Genomic DNA, 23,548 nt, shown 5'->3' on the forward strand with positions numbered 1-23,548 from the left:
TGATTATTGCTCTACTGACTGCTGTAAACTACCCAGCTTCTCACTGGACCTCCTTAAATATGATATTGCAGATAGCTTCTTAAACTACCCATCTTTCTTAAAACCATCATCAATGATATACACAATAAAAATTTATACTCATCCCCAATTCATTCAAATTACTACTCCATCTTCAAGTTTCTTGATGTCCTTGATCAAACTACCTTTCTGGCTCAAATGCTTGAATTTTGAGCTCTACAAACCTAAACTTGGTCAGAAGTATGTTATTCCAGTGTTTCCGTTCTACTGACTGACAAGCCATTCAATATTCAATTTGTCCAAACTCAGTTAGTTTAGGTAGCCTACAGACCAATGACATGAACACAAAGTTTTACAATTTCATATAACCCACTTCCAGTGTTCTTTTCCCATTCTCACAGGGCCTCTCTTTCCCTTTGTTCAATTTTTACATTCCTCCACTCACCACCACCCTGTTGTTTAGTTTCATAACCTTCCCCCACCCAATTCTACCTGCCCACTACTTGGGTTTCTTCCTCCTCTGTTCACTCTTTCTATCCCCTCTCCCAACTGGTTCCATTTGCCCTACGTCCTACCATTACTTGGTTCGACCTATCAGCTGTCAACCTGTCATAACACTTCCCCTCCTGGCTCAATGCTTGCTGTCTCGGCCCCAAACGTCGACTGTACCTCTTCCTAGAGATGCTGCCTGGCCTGCTGTGTTCACCAGCAACTTTGATGTGTGTTGCTTGAATTTCCAGCATCTGCAGAATTCCTCGTGTTTGCGAAATCATACCACCTACCCCATTTGATTTCATCTCTCATCTCAGTCTCACCCCTGCCTCACATATTTATAGGTCATCTTCCCACTCTCAGTCCCAAGGCAGGGTCTCAACCCGAAACAGCAAACATCACTTTGCCTTCATAGATGCCACGAGCCCCAAGTTCCTTCAGCAGTTTATATTTGCAATTGACTTATCCATAAATTGTACTCAAACAAAATCAAGCCATTCAGACCTGTAGTTTGGCAATGTTCAACCCAAATTTTAAAGCAGTTTTCCAGTACTTCCATTTCTGCAATCAACTTTACAGAATCCCCCGAGCATTTCTTCAGAAACTCATCAAGCTTTTTAATTCCTTGGTCAAAATTCTCCTGAATCATTTTGATAATGCTTTTGGATATTAAAGTCCATTGTTCCCTTTGCTTGTGCTCTTCCTTCTCTTTCTTTTTTCTTATGTTTTCTTCTGCAATTATATCAGCTTTCTTCTTGGGCTGTGGGAAGAAAACGATTAGCCTGCTTTTAATTTAAATTATACCAAACAATTACATCTGCTCTTACTCCAAAAATTAATTATGCAATTTAGTGAAGTAAAACAAGGCACCCAAAAGTAGATTGCATCCATATTTCTGGATGAGGCAAAGCATGGAGCCTTCACAAGCACGTATAACTTGACATATCACAAGTTAAAGAACAGGGGAGTTATTCAGCAATGTCCTGGATAATGTATATCAACTTCACAAGATCATTAAGACACTGATGTTTGCAAAAACCTCTCTCAAAAACTGCTGCTAGGATTTCCTATATTGAAAGGACTGCACTTCTGAAGTAACTAACCGAACAACATTTATTCTAATGGCACTTCACTGAAAGTTCGGTCTAAAAGGTGCTTTGCAATGCACCTCAACATAATGTAGATATTAAGGACACTCAGCTCTTCTACACCAATGCAAAAATCAAATTACATAGCAGAGATCAGAATTAATTCTTCACCCATATGCTATTCACCAATAGCTGCAAAACCAAACATGATAAATCAAAGACACAATTGCATGTCCATACTTACAATGCTTTCCATTAAAATCCAAAATCTTTCCTAAAGATTGTATATTATTAGATCTACTCCCTTCAGTACTAAAGTTGAATGGTCAACCAACACATCTTTCCCCAAACTCAAAAACACTTTCGTTGAGACAAAATAAAAAGATTTCACAGAACTATTCCTTGGAATATGATACAAGAATACAAAAATTCTGAAACATTAATAACTCACAGGTAATTTTTTGCCTTTTCCACTTAAAACATTGGCTGGTTTTGGTGCTACAACTGTAGCCCCTTGCACATTGGTGATAATGTTCTTGGTGATGTTGCCCTCAAGTGTTGATCCATAAAATCTGTGAAATCTGACAAGCTTCTGGTAATTTCTAAGCATTCGCTTTCTTACCCAGGGATCATTGGTTTTTTCACCTGTGTGGTGAAAAGAGAAAAATCGATTAAAGTTGGACAGAATTTCATGTATTTGATCAATTAAACTAGAAATTTACAAGACGAAACACTAACTACTGGCCATGCTATAAGGAAATATAGCTCAAAAGCAAACCTTCAATGTAGTTAAGATTTTGCACTTAACAATCACAGTTCAAGTGATGATATTGTACAGATTTAGTGAAATGTTTAAAAAGTTTAATGGTGACTCCTTTACTTGCATCTTCGGAAACAGCTCTATTTCTGTCTTAGTTATCTCTCCCCCCGCCCCCCCCCCCCCCCTTTTCAAGGTTCTTTTGAAGACCCTGACCTGGAGTCACACTCTGACTTTGGTTCTTTGTGGGAACAGAACCCGCTCTCAGGGCCTCACGACTGGCTGCTTTTTGATGCCCTAAGGACGCAGCCTGGAAAACTAGCGCGCCTTCAGGGTGCCGGATTCTCGTGGCTCTGGAGACGGGCCAGTGCCCCTGACCGAGGCGTCACAGGAGAACACAGAATATCGGGAGCAGCGAGTTAGCTGCTAGCTGTGTGCAGAGACCTGAGCCTTTCCGTGGCTGATTCTCCGGGCGCAGAGCTCAGAAAAAGCGATGCACCAGATTTTTATCATAAATCAGCCAGTTGTTTGTTATGACTCCCCTCTCGCTGTAAAACTGGGACACCTCTTTTTCCCTTATTAGGGAGAGCGAGCCTGTTGGGTACTGCAAGCCCGTGTCTTTATTGATGCTTGCTGAACACTTGAGTGCTCGGTGGGGGATGCCGATGCTTTTTTGCTGGTGGGGGAGGGGGGTCTTTGCCTCGCTGTTGCTTATGTGTGGGAGGGGGAGCTAGGGTCAACTTTGGGGTTCTAACTTTTAACTGTCACTCATTCTCTGCGGCACCTCTGTTTTTGTAGATGTTTGTGAAGTAAAAGAATTTCAGGATGTAATACATTTGTACATTCTGACATTAAATGTACCTACTGAACCTATTGAAAAGTTTACTTTGCACAAACATTATTAAAAGCCTTACCAAAGGTTGAGGACCGGGTTCTTTCGTAATCATCGCTGAGTGGTTTCTCAGGATACCAGTCTACAAGATTATCAAATTCTTTGCTTTCAGAAAGAGCTGTAACCACCGGACTGTCACTGAATTGATTTTTTAAAAAAAAGTGTCACTTGTTCCAAATATGGAATCATTGTAAAATTCAAATCAAAGTACAAATGTTCAAAATTTCTATATCAATATGGACAAAAATGCAAGTGTTCCATATGCAACATTTTAAAATCCTTAATAGATGATTAACCAGCACCATTTAGCTCAAATTCCTAATACTTTATTAAGTTCACACTTCTATAGGTGAAATTGAAAACCAACCAAAAATTCTCAGAATTACAGAATTACAGTTAACACCAAAGCAATTCTTAAATCATACTGGTGGAACAGAAACACTTAAAATGGAATGCAAAATTGCTCTTGCCTGCTTAATATAGGAAAGTCCTTCAAAATACTTCCAACATATTCCTCAACCAAGGCAATATTGACAGGAATCAAACTAACTTCAGGGATAACCTCCAATGGACCTTTAAGTAAAACATAATAGAAATAGTAATAGTACCCTATGGCTCAGACCAAATGATCAATTGAAAACTGTTTGTATGTTTACTCTTGGGACATGGGCATGGTATCCAGGCCAGGATTATATTCCTCTACCCCCCACCCCCATCAAAAGTGTACACAACTTGCAGGTGGTGGATTTTCCATGCAATCACTACCTTTATCACTCCTGACAAGCTTTGGGAGGATCTGTGAAGAAACCTTGATAAATTGTCAGAAGCAGGTTTAATATCCCCAGCTCATGTCATGAAATGAAATTACAGTAACTATATCTGTACAAGTTAAAATAAGTAGTGCAAAAAAAGAAATAAATTAAGTAGTGAGGTAGTGTTCATGGATTCAGTGTTCATTTGGAAATCAGATGGCAGAGGGGAAGAAACTGTTCCTGCCTGAATCACTGAGTGGGTGTCTTCAGGCTTCTGTATCTCCTTCCTGACGGTAACAATGAGAAGAGGGCATACCCTGGGTGGTGGGGGTCCTTAATGATGAATGCCTCCTTCCTAAGTCACTGCTCCTTGAAGACGTCTTAGATACTACAGAGGCTAGTACCCATGATGAAGCTGACTAATTTTACAACTTTCTGCAACTTACTTCAATTCTGTACAGTAGAACCACACCCCTCCCATACCAGACAGTAATGCAGCCTGTCAGAATGCTTTCCACGATACATCTGTAAAAGTCAAGTGTTTTAGGTGACAAACCAAATTTCCTCAAACCCCAAATGAAATATAGCTGCTGTCTTGCCTTCCTTATAAGCTGCATCAATATGTTGCGACCAGGTTAGATTATTGTAATGCACCTGATTGGTACATGTACAAATGGTGAAAGGATCAATAATTTACATGCTGTTGAATCATCTCCTTCATGTACTTGCATGACTGATCCACACAAGTTTCTCGACAAATTCTATTTGTACATCGTCCTTGCCTAGTAGGGACATCAGGAATATCTTGTGTTAAATGCTAATCTATCTCCCTCTTTTCTCATGACCAACCGGATATATAGGTCCTTCTACCATGGATCATTTTAGAAGGACCAAAATTCAGAACAGCATCTCATTGCTACATCATGTATACTTTAGCAGTAGACCCAATGTAGTACAGCCTTTCCACCCATAGCCCTTGTTAATGGCATCCAGTCATTGTCAGTAATCTCATCAGGATGACATACCAGATCATTTTACTTACAGTACCTATGATTCATCCAAATTCAGCTTCTAAGATGAGTATCAATTTCATCAGTTGTGTTTCCAATATAGGTAATATTCATGCTATTGATGTAACACATCATGGAAACATTCTTCCCTCAGATGGCCAATACCAGACTACCGTCATTTCAATCCACTCTTACATTATTGCCTCAACTAGCATCTTCAATGTGCAAAAGTTTGCATTCATATGGCACCATCTGTGCTGAATAATACCAATATATTTTACAGCCCATGAAATGCAATTACTGGTGTAGTTATTTTGATAATGGAAGAAAACATGACAGTCATCTAATAATGAAATAAAAAAGGCAAGTTGAACAAGTGCAACTACATAGTGCAGAATAATTACAGCATTCTCTGATGGCAAATCATTTTAAAACTTATTTAAAGGAGTACTGAATATAAAAATAAGGATACTTAACGATTAAAATTTTTTGAATGTGTAAAAAAGTTCTAATCAGTGGTACACAAACTATAAATAAAAGATACAGTGTCATCCCAAGAATTAAATCATAAGATCTGAAGAAACAGAAAATTTAAAATAAAGTGTGATGAAAGAATAAACGGTATTTGTCGCCATAGATGTTTTTTCAGAGATTGAATAAAATGGTGGAACATTGCTTATGAAAGGATTGTCTGGATTAACAATTAAAGACTGAAAATTGTAGCATAAATATTGTTCTGCATCAGTATAGACTTGCATCAACCCTTAAAGGACTCGTGTGGTTCCAAATCTGCTTCACGAATTTAATTCAAAACCTCTACCCTTACCCATGAACAAGCTCATACCTTTGTTCCTGGTGTTTCTGCCATTTCTTCCCAGACCCAAAACCAGATTCCTCCATATTCTATTTTCTTAAATTCCACTAGCTTCAAGGCATCATTCTTGAATTAAGCTATTTTGCTGTCTCATTAAGCATTTATACTTTAAAAACTTTCCATACACTCAGCCCTCGAATGTAGTTTTCATAGAAACATAGAAAATAGGTGCAGGAGTAGGCCATTCGGCCCTTCGAGCCTGCACCACCATTCAGTATGATCATGGCTGATCATCCAACTCAGAACCCTGTACCAGCCTTCCCTCCATACCCCCTGATCCCTTTAGCCACAAGGGCCATATCTAACTCCCTCTTAAATATAGCCAATGAACTGGCCTCAACTGTTTCCTGTGGCAGAGAATTCCACAGATTCACCACTCTCTGTGTGAAGGAGTTTTTCTTAATCTCGGTCCTAAAAGGCTTCCCCTTTATCCTCAAACTGTGACCCTTCGTTCTGGACTTCCCCAACATCGGGAACAATCTTCCTGCATCTAGCCTGTCCAATCCCTTTAGGATTTTATACGTTTCAATAAGATCCCCCCTCAATCTTCTAAATTCCAACGAGTATAAGCCTAGTTCATCTAGTCTTCCATCATATGAAAGTCCTGCCATCCCAGGAATCAATCTGGTGAACATTCTTTGTACTCCCTCTATGGCAAGGATGTCTTTCCTCAGATTAGGGGACCAAAACTGCACACAATACTCCAGGTGTGGTCTTATCAAGGCCTTGTACAACTGCAGTAGTACCTCCCTGCTCCTGTACTCAAATCCTCTTGCTATAAATGCCAGCATACCATTCGCCTTTTTCACCACCTGCTGTACCTGCATGCCCACTTTCAATGACTAGTGTAGAATGACACCCAGGTCTCGTTGCACCTCCCCTTTTCCTAATCGGCCACCATTCAGATAATAATGTTTTCCTGTTTTTACCACCAAAGTGGATAACTTCACATTTATCCACATTAAATTGCATCTGCCATGAATTTGCCCACTCACCTAACCTATCCAAGTCACCCTGCATACTCTTAGCATCCTCCTCACAGCTAACACTGCCGCCCGGCTTCGTGTCATCTGCAAACGTGGAGATGCTGCATTTAATTCCCTCATCCAAGTCATTAATATATATTGTAAACAACTGGGGTCCCAGCACTGAGCCTTGCGGTACCCCACTAGTCACTGCCTGCCATTCTGAAAAGGTCCCGTTTATTCCCAATCTTTGCTTCCTGTCTGCCAACCAATTCTCTATCCACATCAATACCTTACCCCCAATACAGTGTGCTTTAAGTTTGCACACTAATCTCCTGTGTGGGACCTTGTCAAAAGCCTTTTGAAAATACAAATATACCACATCCACTGGTTCTCCCCTATCCACTCTACTAGTTACATCCTCAAAAAATTCTGAGATTCGTCAGACATGATTTTCCTTTCACAAATCCATGCTGACTTTGTCCGATAATTTCACCGCTTTCCAAATGTGCTGTTATCACATCTTTGATAACTCACTCTAGCAGTTTCCCCACCACCGATGTTAGGCTAACCGGTCTATAATTCCCCAGTTTCTCTCTCCCTCCTTTTTTAAAAAGTGGAGTTACATTAGCCACCCTCCAATCCTCAGGAACTAGTCCAGAATCTAACGAGTTTTGAAAAATTATCACTAATACATCCACTATTTCTTGGGCTACTTCCTTAAGCACTCTGTGATGCAGACCATCTGGCCCTGCGGATTTATCTGTCTTTAATCCCTTCAATTTACCTAACACCACTTCCCTACTAACATGTATTTCCCTCAGTTCCTCCATCTCACTGGACCCTCTGTCCCCTACTATTTCCGGAAGATTATTTATGTTCTCCTTAGTGAAGACAGAATCAAAGTAATTATTCAATTGGTCTGCCATATCCTTGCTCCCCATAATCAATTCACCTGTTTCTGTCTGTAGGGGACCTATATTTGTCTTAACCAATCTTTTTCTTTTCACATATCTATAAAAGCTTTTACAGTCAATATCATACTCATTCCTGTTTTAACATTCTTTCTTGTTGCACTTTTATTCTCTTCATTAAGATCTAACCGACTTGTACTCTTACAAGGCTAGAATATTTTCCAGCAAAAGAAATCAATACTTGGATCAAATCTACTATTTTCACACTACAAAAGGAAAATTGCTAGAATTACCTTCAGCCACAGGATTTTCATTTTCTAGCACCATCATTTTTGAAGTAGTTTGCAAAGGAAATGCTTTGCCCACATCATAATCAGGGGCTAAATTGGACAAAATTTTCCACAGTTTCTTGTATTCTTCTTCAACAACTTCTCCCATCTGCAAACCGGATTCTATTTAATATAACAAATTATACTTGTGTTAGCTCAAGAATTCTGGTGGTATAGAAAAGTGTGCCTGCCCAATCCTGTACTAATAAAAAATGTGAGAACTAATGGCTGCCATTTATTCTGTAAATGATCATTTCAATGCATAATACTTATTCAGATTTTGGATCACAGAAGACAACAGCAAGAAATTCATGCTCTGACAATGCAGTTGCTGGCCCAAACTCACCTTTTGGTCAGTCAAATCTTAGAAAAAGAGGTTGCAGACACACCGTAAACACTGCATTCATTTTGGGATTGAGACTAAACTGTCAAGCATATTTCTCATACAGCAAATTACTAAAACAATTATACTAGTTATTTGGCCACAAGATATTGAGAGATTGTAAAGCTGCAATGTTTTATAATGATCAGCCTCCAAGGTTCTAACAGCATTTCTACATATCTGGTTCTTAGAAAACGAATCAACTGGCTTTAAGATTAACCTAGTAAGATCTTTTCAGATTATGATGTTTGATTTTTTTTAAAATTGCAGAGCTATTGTGCATCACAATTTATACTGTTACAACTACAATCCCATGAAAACATCAAGCACATTAGCATAGGAATATCATCATACTAAAAATGTATGTTCACCACCATTTTTTAAACTTTTTTTTTGGTGGGAAAGAGCGTTTAAACAACGGTAACGAGAAAAGGAGAAAGGTGACAGTATAAATAATTCCATTTCGGATAGAGAAACAAATTATAATCCCTGCCATAACCAATGAAAAGGAACCTGAAGAGCAGAATTAATTTTCCTTATATTAATGTTACCTGTGTTATCTGTCACCCTACTGCAGAGAGCCACTCTTGACAAAAGTAATGAATCATTCAGGTCACACAAATGTACCATATCACCTCTTCGGCTCTGAGTGACATCAAGGGCTTTCAGAATAAAATGTTGACTTGTATATTGCTGCAAATTAAATTACAGAAATTGATATGAAATGATTTCAACCATTCTGACATTTAATAAAGTTGGTTTCATTATATGAATATTTTCTTACACTGTTCTGCTAGAATATAGAACATTTTATTTCAACCAGGCATACATTTAAGTTTATTTCATCCAACGCCAGTCTTAAGAAATAATTAGTTATTGCTTCAATATATCATCTTTGTAATGGGTTGCTTGATTTGGAGAAATTAGCTCAACTCTCTCATAATATTCTTCCATCAATAAAGACAAGTTTCAACCACTAATGTAAACTCAGTTTAAACTTAGATTATCCAGGAAAATCCCAGAGCTAATCAATACTTCAGTTGTTATATTCACTTAAAATGAATACATGAGCTTTAAGCAGTAACAGAATAAGATTTTGGTATAGTTTGTAAACATAAGAAAATGAGTATTGCACCCAAAGTAACATTAAATCCAAGATTAATGTGACACTCGGCACTGGACCCAGTATTAGAACACAACAGTAAAAATGCATTTGGCTACAGCTTTGACATTCAAAAAGCATATTTTGAACTCAGTTGGCTTATCCTGACATGTCTGAAAGTCTAGTTGCAAAATTGTATATATAAGCCTACAGGGGCATAAGTATTTCTACATTTTGGAATACCAAATTCTATCTGATAGGTAATTGTAACAGAGTAGCTAAAAGTCAAAGTGTATTTCTGAACAGTTATCTGCCAGTAGACTGTTTGATTATTTCATGTGGACAAAGAAAAAATATATATTAGCATCACATTTGACTTCCACATTTCAAAATCTATAACCTTCAATCACCAACTGATACCTTTACAGTAAGGTTCTGGCTTAGAAACCTATCAAGCATTGCCTTGAGCTTACCAATTGTAGAAAATCTGAAGCTGGTTTCACCCACTTAAAGTTGAATTTCTTCTGGGCTCGCTTTGTTAACGGTAAGTGAATTAGTAAGGCAACATGTACACAATACATTCGACACAAGTCTACTGCCTCTTGAAATGTTAAGATTTCATCCACTGTCTGTAACAAAGCATAGCCAAAAATCAATGTACATTAAATATAACTAGAATTTGAAAAAAGTGCTGATCTTATTTATTGAAACAAACAAGAATGGGTTAAAAGCTGAATAGAAATTATGACAAAGCAACAAGATCACACATGTAATTTTGAATATCACGAAGAGGCGGGAGGAGAAGATGGCAGCGTGACGCAGTGCGCGCAGCTCTCCGGTGAGATGATATCGTATTTGTAAGTAGGATGCCGTGCACAATTCTGATTTGATGGAGACAGACGTGAGAAGCAGAGGAACATCTGGAGAAATTTCTGAAATGCCCGGTTTGCTGCCGCTGCTACTGTGCAATCGAGAATCTCCGGAGGGAAGGCCCCAAAATTCCCTGCTTTGCCTGCTGCTGGTGACCAAGGCTGAGGTCAAAGCGTTTGGCAGAGATGGTGCTCGGTACTCGGTGCTGGAGGCCTGATCGGAGCTCGAAGTTTTCCAACGACTCAGAGTCGGACTGTGGTCGGGTATGGCAGGGAGAGTGAGATGTGGGACTTTCGAGAGACTTTGAACTTTTTTACTATGCCATGGCCTGTTCTTCATCAAGTTATGGTATTGTTGCACTGTTGTAACTATATGTTATAATTATGTGGTTTTTGTAGTTTTTCAGTCTTGGTCTGTCCTGTGTTTCTGTGATATCACACCAGAGGAATATTGTATCATTTCTTAATGCATGCATTACTAAATGACAATAAAAGAGGACTGTGAGTCCTCATAATCTAACCTAATCTAATCTAATCTAATATGAAGTCATAGAACATTTACTTTACCTAGGATGCAAGTACGTGAATAGGACCCCAGAATACTGACAGATTAGCATTCGTTTTAAAAATCAAGATCAAAGATTCACGGTGCAAAGATTCAACAAATTCTTGGTATTTCTCATTTCTTGGAAAAGGTCTGGCTGCTGAAGCTGTTAAAACAGCATAGCAGAAATGAATGTTTACACAAAGGCTTGAGGAAAACATGCTTTATTGCACTTCTGAAGCTGTGTAAAGTTCTAAAGGCACAAAAGAGCTAAATAATTTCAGTAACACACATAAAAGTTGCTGGTGAACGCAGCAGGCCAGGCAGCATCTCTAGGAAGAGGTGCAGTCGACGTTTCAGGCCGAGACCCTTCGTCAGGACTAACTGAAGGAAGAGTGAGTAAAGGATTTGGAAGTTGGAGGGGGAGGGGGAGATCCAAAATGATAGGAGAAGACAGGAGGGGGAGGGATGGAGCCAAGAGCTGGACAGGTGATAGGCAAAAGGGATAAGAGAGGATCATGGGACAGGAGGTCCGGGAAGAAAGACAAGGGGGGGGGGGAACCAGAGGATCGGTAAGGGGTATATTCAGAGGGACAGAGGAAGAAAAAGGAGAGTGAGAGAAAGAATGTGTGTATAAAAATAAACAACAGATGGGGTACGAGGGGGAGGTTGTTTGCGTTTTAAAAAAATAATTTCAGTGATTTATTTCTTCAAATTCATTGATCTGTCACTCCACATTGACTCTTCCCTCATTATTGAAAAATTAACATCCCAAGCAAGCTGATTTCTGGTAAGACAAGTCATATAGTAAATAGGGGAAAAAATTTCACTGGTACTTCATTTCTCAACAGCATAGGGTGCTGTAAATAATCAAGCCCTGCTTTGGAACAAGATACGGACCATCAGCTGATCTATATGATGTAAGCATTTATGAAAATCACTTTCACATCAAACTTAAGTGGAAAATCCAGATGTTATGCAATAGCCTATTTGAAAGTTTATTCGCATCCTCACTCATTAACATAATGATAAGCCAATCCATTTCAGTACAGTAGATCTCTTCACACTGATAGCAAGAGACCACAGCCCATCAGCATTAGTCTGGCTTTTGACTATACAGCAATAACAAAATCAAACTCAGAACAAATCACAGGTTTGATCCCACCTGCATAAGCATGATACAAAAATTGATGAACATCTTTTGGAATAGCTCATTTATTCACAAACCCAGTTTCACCTCAGAATAACACCAATCAGATTTTGTACTGTTACCATGAGATGTTGGAGCCCGATCCATTACAAGTAAACTTTTAAATTCAAAAAGAGCACAATCCACTCATGATTGAAATCCAAACTACCGTATTTTATTCTCGTGTTGGACATTCTTGCCCGTATGGCACCACTCTACAAAGAAAATTAATCCGTCAAAATTATCACTGTGGAATCATTGCTGTGCTGAATATTAACAGCTTATGCATCTCCAGTAGAAAAGCAGCTGTAATCTGAAGAGTTGTTGGATAGCCAAGGAGAAAAAACTGCAAGTAGAGGATTTGAGACATTTTCTGCATCACCTCAACACAGCAGAAAAATGTCCAAAATCATGCAGGAGTTTCCAGGTGATAACAAAGCTAGTTAGCACTGTTGCTGCAATCACCTAGTGGGATTTGTGGCATAAACAACTTGCAGAGAATGATGCTAGGGTCAGCATAGACATTACGTTGATTGAACAGCTTCCTGCAGGGCCACAGAATCAGATCACCTATAGAAAATAAAGCACCCAAGCTGCCAATCAAAAGTAGACATGGAGAAAAGGGTTCATCCTGCAAACCCAAAACTTGCAAATACTGCAAGAAACAGACCATGCAAAACATTTTTGTCTGCTCAGTACTCAAGGGTAGGGTATGCTCAAGTTAAGATCTTCCAAGACCAACTTGTAAGCTTTGTTGCTTGTGCATCCAAGGTGAAAATTTACCAGAGTCAAATTTAGCACCTACTGCTTGGGAGTCACCAAAACTTTAACTGGAATAGCCACACGCTAGAAAGCACATCAAAACATTGAGAATCAAAAAAAATTTCTTCCTGCAGTCAGCTAGGTAACTTGGAGAAATTCACGCAGCAACCCTCTACTCCACATGACTCCATCACTAAAGTAGCCATGGCCAGCAGGCTACTGCAGGGAATGCATTACAATCAAGGCCCACGCTAGTGCTGGAAACTAGGATTCCACATTAGTGCTTCAGGATGGAAGCTTGGCCCTGTTGTTCATCAATTGAGATGAGGTTACTTTAATGCTTTACCGATATAATCAACATTCAAAATTTGAAGGTGGAGCTGAGGAGAGTTAATGGCACCTAACAGTGACTTCTTTGCTTGCATCTTTGGAAACAGCTCTATTTCCATCTTTAATATCTCTATTTCTCCCTTTCAGGGTTCTTTTGAAGACCCTGACCTGGAGTTACACGCTGACTACAGTTCTTTGCGGGAATGGGTTCTCAGGGTTCCATAACTGGCCATTGTTCAGTATGCTAAAGGCTCGGCATAAGACTCTGGCTCAGATTCGGAAGCCTAGGATCTCGGGGCTCTGGAAACAGGTGAATCAAGAGTCAGTGTCATGACAGGAGACACGTGTGTCAGCAGGGGAGTCAAAATATCTACGGCTGTGTGCATGGAGACCTGGGATCTTTTTGAGCTTCAGGCACAGAGCTCGAAAAAAGCAACATAACGTACTTTTAGCATAGTAGACCAGAGAGTTGTTCGTTATGTCTCCCCACTCACTGGGAAAATGGAGACACCTCTTTCTCCCTTATTAAGGAGAGAAAATCTGTGGTATGTCGAGTACTGAGTGCAATTCGAAGTCTTTAGGGTAACTGCAAGTCAGTATCTTTGCTATTGCTTTGCTCACGCTTCAGTGCTCAGTGATGGCACCGACGCTTTTTTTTTGTCGGTGGGGGGAGGGGGAGCTGGTGGGGGGGACTTCGGAGTTCTAACATTTTACTGTTGTTCATTCTTTGGGGCACTCCTCTGTTTTTGTGGATGGTTTCAAAGAAAAAAACATTTCAGGATGCATATTGTATACATTTCTCTGACTTTAAATTGTAGCTTTGAACATTTTTTTTAAGGGCAGCAGGGCACAGTAACACACTTGGATAAATGTATGTCTGAGCTAACTGAAGCAAAAATGAAATAAAATAGAAAATTCATCAGTTCTTATATAAATTATAGAATGCTAAACAAGTTTGGATTAATGTAGTTCCTGGAAGGGGTAAACAATCTAAATTCCCTGAATGACAATTCATATACAGTCTCTCCACAGGATCACTTGTTTGAATAGGGCACTGACTTTTGAGTAGACAAAGCTGTAACAATTTCAAGAAATTCCAAAAGCATTAAATGGAAAGCTAAGAAAACTATGGATCATGAAAGGCAGTAGCTCTTATTGATACAATCAAAAGCATAAATTTCCTGAATGTCAGAATACAACTTTGCTTTTCTGAAAAATCTACCATGAAAATGTGTAAATACAGTGGACTCCAGTTAATTGGGCCGTTTTAATCAGGGCAGCTGCTTATTTGGGACAACTTAAAAGAAGGAAAACCAAGAAGCAAAATCGCCTTTGTTTATTTGGGACATTATGCCACTTAATTGAGACAGGAGACTTGTCGAACAGTTTATAGCCATCGCCTGTCGTGTGTATTTGTGTGACACTACTCTACCTAGAGGGAACGGTTTTAAATAACTTCAGTTGCATGTTCGAGTTCAAAAAGTAGTTATTTTTATCACTGATGTTTAGTAAGAAATAAACAGCAAGACAATTCAGAACTGTTTTGCTCACTGCGGTTTCAAGCATTCAGCCTCAAAAATGCCACAAAACTATTTCACTGCTTCGACAAGTTAGGAACTATGAAGAATATGAAGGTACTGACAATCCTCTTGAATGCTACCTTTGGTCCCCTCCGGACCTGCAGCTCTCACCTGTGGTTCAAGTAGCTGTTTGCATATGAGAGGAACCATATCCTGGCACACGGCTTCGACAGGCAAGCTAAACCAGGTGAGGGTAGCCAGAAGGCATCGTACCCCGTGAGATAGGGATAAGCCTATTCTAGCATGCAAAGTCAACTCTGGCAGAGTGAGTGGATGAGATCTAGTGAGGTCCAATGGCCAGGAAGGTGGTTCTGCAATGCAATGTGTAAAGCGAGGGGCATAATGAGGCACAGAAGTAATTATGGTCATCCACTGCAAACAAGGAAAACCTCAGTTGTGACGCTTGTTTCATTCCACGAAACCCATACTTCCAAGGTCAAGAGGGAGCCCCAGTGCAACAGTTTTTCCAGTCTCCTGCACAAGGTTTTTGTCATCGTCAGATACAACTACAACCAGTAGTATTGGTAGTGTACTAATTTGTTCTGTATTTCATTTAAATACATAATTTGTCACTCAGTTAAACAGTAGATTTTTTTTATATAGCTTTTTAACTATTTCCATGAAACTTGGGCTAATTGGAGTAACCGCTTAATTGACCAAACTGTACTTGTCCTGATGTGTCCCAATGAACTGGAATCCACTGTACTCAAAACTACACCAAATCAGAATCAGGTTTATTGTCACCGGCATGTATCGTGAAATTTAATTTAGCAGCAACAGTTCAATGCAATACATAATACAGAAGAAAATAATATTAAATAAGTAAATCAATTATAGTATACATATATTGAGTAACCATATAACATATAACAATTACAGCATGGAAACAGGCCATCTCGGCCCTTCTAGTCCGTGCCGAACTCTTACTCTCACCGAGTCCCACCGATCTGCACTCAGCCCATAACACTCCATTCCCTTCCTGTCCATATACCTATCCAATTTAACTGTAAATGACAACATCGAACCTGCCTCAACCACTTCTGCTGGAAGCTCGTTCCACACAGCTACCACTCTGAGTAAAATAGTTCCCCCTCATGTTATCCGTAAACTTTTGCCCTCTAACTCTCAACTCATGTCCTGTTTGAATCTCCTCCACTCTCAATGGAAAAAGCCTATTCACGTCAACTTTATCTATCCCCCTCATAATTTTAAATACCTCTATCAAGTCCCCCCTCAACCTTCTATGCTCTAAGGAATAAAGACCTAACTTGTTCAACCTTTCTCTGTAACTTAAGAGGTGAAACCCAGGCAACATTCTAGTAAATCTCCTCTGTACTCTCTCAATTTTATTGACATCTTTCCTATAATTCGGTGACCAGAACTGTACACAATACTCCAAATTTGGCCTTACCAATGCCTTATACAATTTCAACATTACATCCCAACTCCTATACTCAATGCTCTGATTTATAAAGGCCAGCATACCAAAAGCTTTCTTCACCACCCTATCCACATGAGATTCCACCTTCAGGGAACTATGCACCATTATTCCTAGATCTCTCTGTTCTACTGCATCCTTCAATGCCCTACCATTTACCATGTATGTCCTATTTTGATTTGTCCTACCAAAATGTAGCACCTCACACTTATCAGCATTAAACTCCAACTGCCATCTTTCAGCCCACTCTTCTAAGTGGTCTAAGTCTCTCTGCAAGCTTTTAAAACCTACTTCATTATCCACAACTCCACCCATCATAGTATCATCTGCATACTTACTAATCCAATTTACCACCCCATCATCCAGATCATTAACATATATGACAAACAACATTGAACCAGTACAGATCCCGGAGGCACACCACTGGACACCGTCCTCCGATATGACACACAGTTATCCACCACTACTCTCTGGCGTCTCCCATCCAGCCACTGTTGAATCCATTTTACTACTTCCATATTAATGCCTAACAATTGAACCTTCCTAACTAACCTTCCGTGTGGGACTTTGTCAAAGGCCTTACTGAAGTCCATATAGACAACATCCACCACTTTACCCTCATCAACTTTCCTAGTAACCTCATCAAAAAATTCAATCAGATTTGTCAAACGTGACCTTTCACGCAGAAATCCATATTGACTGTTCCTAATCAGACCCTGTCTATCCAGATAATTATATATACCATCTCTAAGAATACTTTCCACCCAGTTACCCACCATTGACGTCAAACTCACAGGTTGATAATTGCAAACAACAGGAATTCTGCAGATGCTGGAAATTCAAGCAACACGCATCAAAGTTGCTGGTGAACGCAGCAGGCCAGGCAGCATCTGTAGGAAGAGGTGCCGTCGACGTTTCAGGCCAAGACCCTTCGTCAGGACTAACTGAAGGAAGAGTGAGTAAGGGATTTGAAAGTAGGAGGGGGAGGGGGAGATCCAAAATGATAGGAGAAGACAGGAGGGGAAGGGATGGAGCCAAGAGCTAGACAGGTGATAGGCAAAAGGGGATACGAGAGGATAATGGGACAGGAGGTCCGGGAAGAAAGACAAGGGGGGGGGGGGAACCCAGAGGATGGGCAAGAGGTGTATTCAGAGGGACAGAGGGAGAAAAAGGAGAGTGAGAGGAAGAATGTGTGCATAAAAATAAGTAACAGATGGGGTACGAGGGGGAGGTGGGGCATCAGCGGAAGTTAGAGAAGTCGATGTTCATGCCATCAGGTTGGAGGCTACCCAGACGGAATATAAGGTGTTGTTCCTCCAACCTGAGTGTGGCTTCATCTTTACAGTAGAGGAGGCCGTGGATAGTCATGTCAGAATGGGAATGGGATGTGGAATTAAAATGTGTGGCCACTGGGAGATCCTGCTTTCTCTGGCGGACGGAGCGTAGATGTTCAGCAAAGCGGTCTCCCAGTCTGCGTCGGGTCTCGCCAATATATAGAAGGCCACATCGGGAGCACCGGACGCAGTACATCACCCCAGTCGACTCACAGGTGAAGTGTTGCCTCACCTGGATGGACTCTTTGGGGCCCTGAATGTTGGTAAGGGAGGGCCCCAAAGAGTCCATCCAGGTGAGGCAACACTTCACCTGTGAGTCGACTGGGGTGATGTACTGCGTCCGGTGCTCCCGATGTGGCCTTCTATATATTGGCGAGACCCGACGCAGACTGGGAGACCGCTTTGCTGAACATCTACGCTCCGTCCGCCAGAGAAAGCAGGATCTCCCAGTGGCCACACATTTTAATTCCACATCCCATTCCCATTCTGACATGACTATCCACGGCCTCCTCTACTGTAAAGATGAAGCCACACTCAGGTTGGAGGAACAACACCTTATATTCCGTCTGGGTAGCCTCCAACCTGATGGCATGAACATCGACTTCTCTAACTTCCGCTGATGCCCCACCTCCCCCTCGTACCCCATCTGTTACTTATTTTTATGCACACATTCTTCCTCTCACTCTCCTTTTTCTCCCTCTGAATACACCTCTTGCCCATCCTCTGGGTTCCCCCCCCCCCTTGTCTTTCTTCCCGGACCTCCTGTCCCATGATTCTCTCGTATCCCCTTTTGCCTATCACCTGTCCAGCTCTTGGCTCCATCCCTTCCCCTCCTGTCTTCTCCTATCATTTTGGATCTCCCCCTCCCCCTCCTACTTTCAAATCCCTTACTCACTCTTCCTTCAGTTAGTCCTGACGAAGGGTCTTGGCCTGAAACGTCGACGGCACCTCTTCCTACAGATGCTGCCTGGCCTGCTGCGTTCACCAGCAACTTTGATGTGCGTAGGTTGATAATTGCTAGGTTTACCCTTAGTACCCTTTTTAAAGAGTAGATTAAAAATCGTGCAAAAAACAGAAAATATGAGGTAGTGTTCACGGGTTCAATGTCCATTTAGGAATCGGATGGCAGAGGGGAAGAAGCTGTTCCTAAATCGCTGAGTACGTGCCTTCAGGCTTCTGTACCTCCTACCCGATAGTAACAGTGAGAAAAGGGCATGCCCTGGGTGCTGGAGGTCCTTAATAATGGACACTGCTTTCTGAGACACCGCTCCTTGAAGATGTCCTGGGCACTTTGTAGGCTAGTACCCAAGATGGAGCTGACTAAATTTACAACCCTCTGCAGCTTCTTTCGGTCCTGTGCAGTAGCTCCCCCATACCAGACAATGATAGAGCCAGATAATCTCCAAACTATTATCTGCACATAGGCTCACATTTATGCACTATATATGTCTGCATAAAACAGAAGTACAAGCTCACCATGGCACCTATTCAAAAATCTCACAACAATTCTGCACAAGTGACTTATTAACTACTTGGTAGCAGTGTTTCCAGCTAAAATTCACACAAACCTCAATTTGTCATCAGCTTAATTGATTACCTTCACCCTTTGCACTAAGCAGCAAGTCACCGATATCTATTTTTAAGCTGTATTCCTCTTTTACTTTTGAAAGCATCAACTCATATCACCCACTGCAATTATACCTCAGGGCTTCAGCAGCCAACATCTTTAGACCACCACCCTTAGGCTCCAGAACCCAGTTTTAAATGGGCCCTCCATTCTTCATAAACTGCACATCGTACAAAACTACTTTTTCCTATTGCTATTCAAATGTGATGTGCCATACTTGGAAGGTATACATCCATGGAAAAACTAACAGAAGGACTTTGGTGTGAATGATGACAACTCAAGCCCCAGATTATGTTAGAAAAGCACACACAAATAAGACAGAGTTTATGTACTGTATAATCTTGTCACCAAATTGTAGGAAAATTATTACACATAGAAGGGTGAAGGCATTTACATGGATGTTGCTAAGATTCTTCCATCTCCTTAAAGTTCACCTCTTGAAGCAACAGTTAAGCCATACTTCAATATTCCTTTGGAATTTGAAACCCATTTTCATCACACCCCCAAATCATCTTGCAACAATGACATTAAAATTATAACAAAAAGTTTGTGAATGCATTTCTTCAATGCCAGAGGAAGTACATGTTATGACAAAGTAGGAAATCTTAAGTCTAAAATGATGCACTTTATTCAGTGTTTTCCTTCAGTAATATAGTCACAATCTTTATCCTCACTAAAAATAGAAGCCTGCACTATTTTATGGAATCGAGGAAGCAGAACAATCACCCAACTAAATTTTACTGAGTTCTTTCATCACCAAATATAATGCTTTGTTTCTTCTAAAGATCTATTTTGTTAAACCCTTTATCTGTTCAATGCAGATTTTGTATACATGTGGTTCTGATCCATGTGGATTCAAGAAAATTTAGAAAAAATAATCCTACCATAACTAGAGAATGAAGTTAATGTACAGGCAAACAAATTGTAATCTGCTGCAATGACTGAACAGAAGAGCATGTGCCAGGAGTGTAAAATAAGAATTTACCTTGATGTTAGTAGTTTCATCTCCTTTATGATTTTCTCTGTATTTCAACATGTGCATATAGCACTTGAGAGCCACTGAACAAGAAACAACACAAACATAACTTCTCATATCTAATTCTTCCGGCCACAAACTCTGCAGCTGCGCAATATCTTGTTGCACCTGACAATACAGAAAACCTTAGTCAGAAATTTAGGTATAAAAATTGAACGTTAGTAAAAACAAACTCATTTTTACATTTCATATGTTATACAAAGAATTTCTTTCCAAAATTTTATTGTAGGGCATAAAATTATCACAGTATTAGCCACAATAGTTTCTATTAAAAATTTACCAAACTTTAAGCAGTGTCATACCTCTTTTGAAACATTCATGCCATTTTTATCATCTCCAAAGAAACCAATGGTATGATTTCGAGACAAGTAAGACACAATAGCCTGGTGAGCAGATTCCAAATCTTTACAGATCTAAAGTGTTTAAAAATATCAAATAATGAAATGCACATGTAAAAAAATACATCACTTTCAATGTAATTGTGCGATATTTCCACCAAGAATTTCAGATCTTCGAAAATTACATGTCATTCGGAAAACACCACGAAAATTATTGAAATTGCTACAACAAGGCCTCGTAACAATCCAATAATTCATTAGTCATTGCTGATGTGATATAAATAAATGGCTTATGTAAAAACAAACTTTTATAAATTGAATTCCTTGATTTCTTGTCCAAATTAAAATAAAAATTGCTGTGAAATAATCAATAAACATTTTGGGAAAAATGTTGGTCGTGATGGAATTATCTGGCAAGTTAATTATTAAGGGATCAATTTCAAGTCAGGCTTGGATAGAATAATGGTGAAATAGTAAAGATTTACATAAACAAAAAGGCTTGAATATTTATGTGAAGATCTCTAGATTAAAACCACTTGCAAAAATATTACTTTAGAAAAGATGTATCACCTGAAAATTTTTTAGAAACTTTTATTATAAAAATTAATAGCACATCATAAAGATTATACAAACCAGCAAAGAGATGTTCCTAATTTCCAAGTTACTTCTAGTTACTAAAGAAACTTACCTTACTCTACACTTGTGACCACTTAAATCCATATTGCAACACACAAAATATGACAAGTCATGCACAAACTCATGCAGTCTGCATCACTGTACCAAATTTGCTGGCCTTCTATAACTAAAAAAAATTTAATTTTCAGGACTGAAACACAGGTATCCAATTTAAAACCATCAAATTGGTCTTTTTACAGGCAGTCACCTTTCAACATCTGTTGACTGAGGAGAGCAGGAAATTGGGCTCCAAATTAGAGGCCATGTTTCCTCATACTGGACGGCGAATGAGTAGCACTGGCAGAGGCTTGGAAAGGTGAGTGGCATAAGGAGAAAGAGGAAAATGAATTAAAGCAAAAAAACCTAGAATGCTAAATGAAACTGATGAAATATATTACGAGTAATGAAGACAATTCATCACCTTTTTACATTTTGCAGAAGCAATTTTACTGTTAATGTAGTATCCATAAAGCCTGCGAATATCCGAATGTATGCCCGAAGTCATTGCAACATTGATTTTATTTCCTAGTGTGTGAAAAATGAAGATCTTCAACAGGTAGCTAGACATGCCTTTATTGCCAGCTAACTTAAATGCTTCGTCACTGATCAATATGAAATATGGATAGTGCTCCTGCACAAAGGCTTGCCATTTTAATGAAAAGCAGTTGGAGAATTCTGTATACACTGGAACCTCACTGTTGTTCTTTAAATGAAGAATTAATGCACTTCGCAATGAAAGAAGATAGGAGTTCCCAAGCCACATACTTTCAGCATCCTAGAAAGAAAAAGAACTAGATTTATTAAAGCAATATATACAAACTATAGATACAAATGGTTGAAGTAAATCTCTAAATTTTGGACGATGTTCTACATTGATCAAATTTTCTGTTTAAATTTCATAGCAGATCATCAGGAAAAAGACACTGTCAATACAAAGAACCTTCATAGTTATGCAGCATATTTCTCAAGATAACTCAAAAGCACTTACACCTAATTAAAATAATTTGTAAGTTGACTTTTAAGCAAACATGCCGGTTAATTTTATAAAACAAAATCACATAAATGACAATGGAAGAATAAATACTCCTTTCAGAAGACTAACTGCAATTATTCTCATTAGCAGTACAGCCGTATGTGACCAATCCTTTGCTACTCCAAAGTACAGAATTTGAAACACCTGAAGTAGCGCTAGATCAATTTGTCTCCAACTAGATGGAATGCCAAAAACTGACAGATTTGTTTTGTTGAATTGGTCAAGATAGTGCCATAAAATTACATCACTGCTGTAAAAATTCTACAAGACTTAGAAATGGATAGAGTGCAACAGCATATTTCCAGTACCACTTTTGATATTTGTACTTTTATTTCAGTGGAAGCACATCCTGAATCAGAAAGCTCTGGGTTTAGGTCTCAGACACTGGAACAAAATCAAGTGCTACATTGTCAGTTGAGATAATAGTCTCTCCGCCTAGCACAAAAGATCCAGTCCAGAAACATCCATTATATAAATTGTCAATTATAGCATTGATAATTCAGGAAATTCATCTCAAGTTACTATTTAGGATTATCAACTAGAAAAACAGATACCGAACTACTAGATGTTAAGGCAGATAATAAAAACCTTGTTCAAAGTGGCTTTATGGATATCTTAAAGAGCAGAAATGAAAATGCAAAGGTTGGCAGGGAGTTTCAAAACCTTTGAGCCTTCATACTTCAAGGCAGTCAATACTGGTGAAGCAATTGAACTCAAGGATGCATAAGAGGGAAGATTTTCTACAGATTTCCTGGAAAATTTAAACATAAACAGAGGTGAATTTTTTTTTTAAATAAAAGTGAGACGCAAAGGTGATCCTCAGGCCTAAGTCTATCACAGGACACTGTGGGAAGCAAAGGAAAAAATTGCTGGGCCCCACCAGATTTTTTTTAACCTTCATAAGCTATAGGTAAGACACCAGAAGACTGGAGAATGGTTAATACGTCTTTATTTAACACAGGGAACTACAGAGTGATGAGCCTAACATCAGTGGTGACCAAGTTACTGAACTGGATTCTGAGACAAGAACTGGAAAGGCAAGGACTGAGAATTCATTCCACAAATGGCTGGGGAGGTCAAGTTATTGGGTATATTTAAAGCAGAGCTTGATAGGAAGTGAAGATGGGCAAAATGTACATCACAGACCTGGTGGGTTGAAGGGCCAATTCCTATCCAGTTCAACTAAATAAGATGGAAGTTTGCAGGACCACTGTACAT

The 23,548-nt window shown here is 39.5% G+C and overlaps 1 protein-coding gene across 1 annotated transcript in view; it reads right to left on the minus strand.

Annotated features, from left to right (window-relative positions):
• LOC140196546 (probable ATP-dependent RNA helicase DDX60) overlaps window positions 1–23,548 on the minus strand; it is a 73,365-nt gene that overhangs the window by 45,416 nt on the left and 4,401 nt on the right. Inside the window, exons 4-13 of the mRNA XM_072255941.1 lie at window positions 21,719–22,072; window positions 20,587–20,697; window positions 20,234–20,392; window positions 10,049–10,204; window positions 9,025–9,166; window positions 8,056–8,214; window positions 3,718–3,820; window positions 3,270–3,385; window positions 2,050–2,243; window positions 1,015–1,270 (exon numbers count right to left, since the gene is read on the minus strand). Of these exons, the coding sequence (XP_072112042.1) occupies window positions 1,015–1,270; window positions 2,050–2,243; window positions 3,270–3,385; window positions 3,718–3,820; window positions 8,056–8,214; window positions 9,025–9,166; window positions 10,049–10,204; window positions 20,234–20,392; window positions 20,587–20,697; window positions 21,719–22,072 (1,750 nt within the window). The remainder of the gene's footprint in view (window positions 1–1,014; window positions 1,271–2,049; window positions 2,244–3,269; window positions 3,386–3,717; window positions 3,821–8,055; window positions 8,215–9,024; window positions 9,167–10,048; window positions 10,205–20,233; window positions 20,393–20,586; window positions 20,698–21,718; window positions 22,073–23,548) is intronic.

This window comes from Mobula birostris, chromosome 4, assembly GCF_030028105.1.
Source record: "Mobula birostris isolate sMobBir1 chromosome 4, sMobBir1.hap1, whole genome shotgun sequence".
NCBI classification, from domain to species: Eukaryota; Metazoa; Chordata; class Chondrichthyes; order Myliobatiformes; family Myliobatidae; genus Mobula; species Mobula birostris.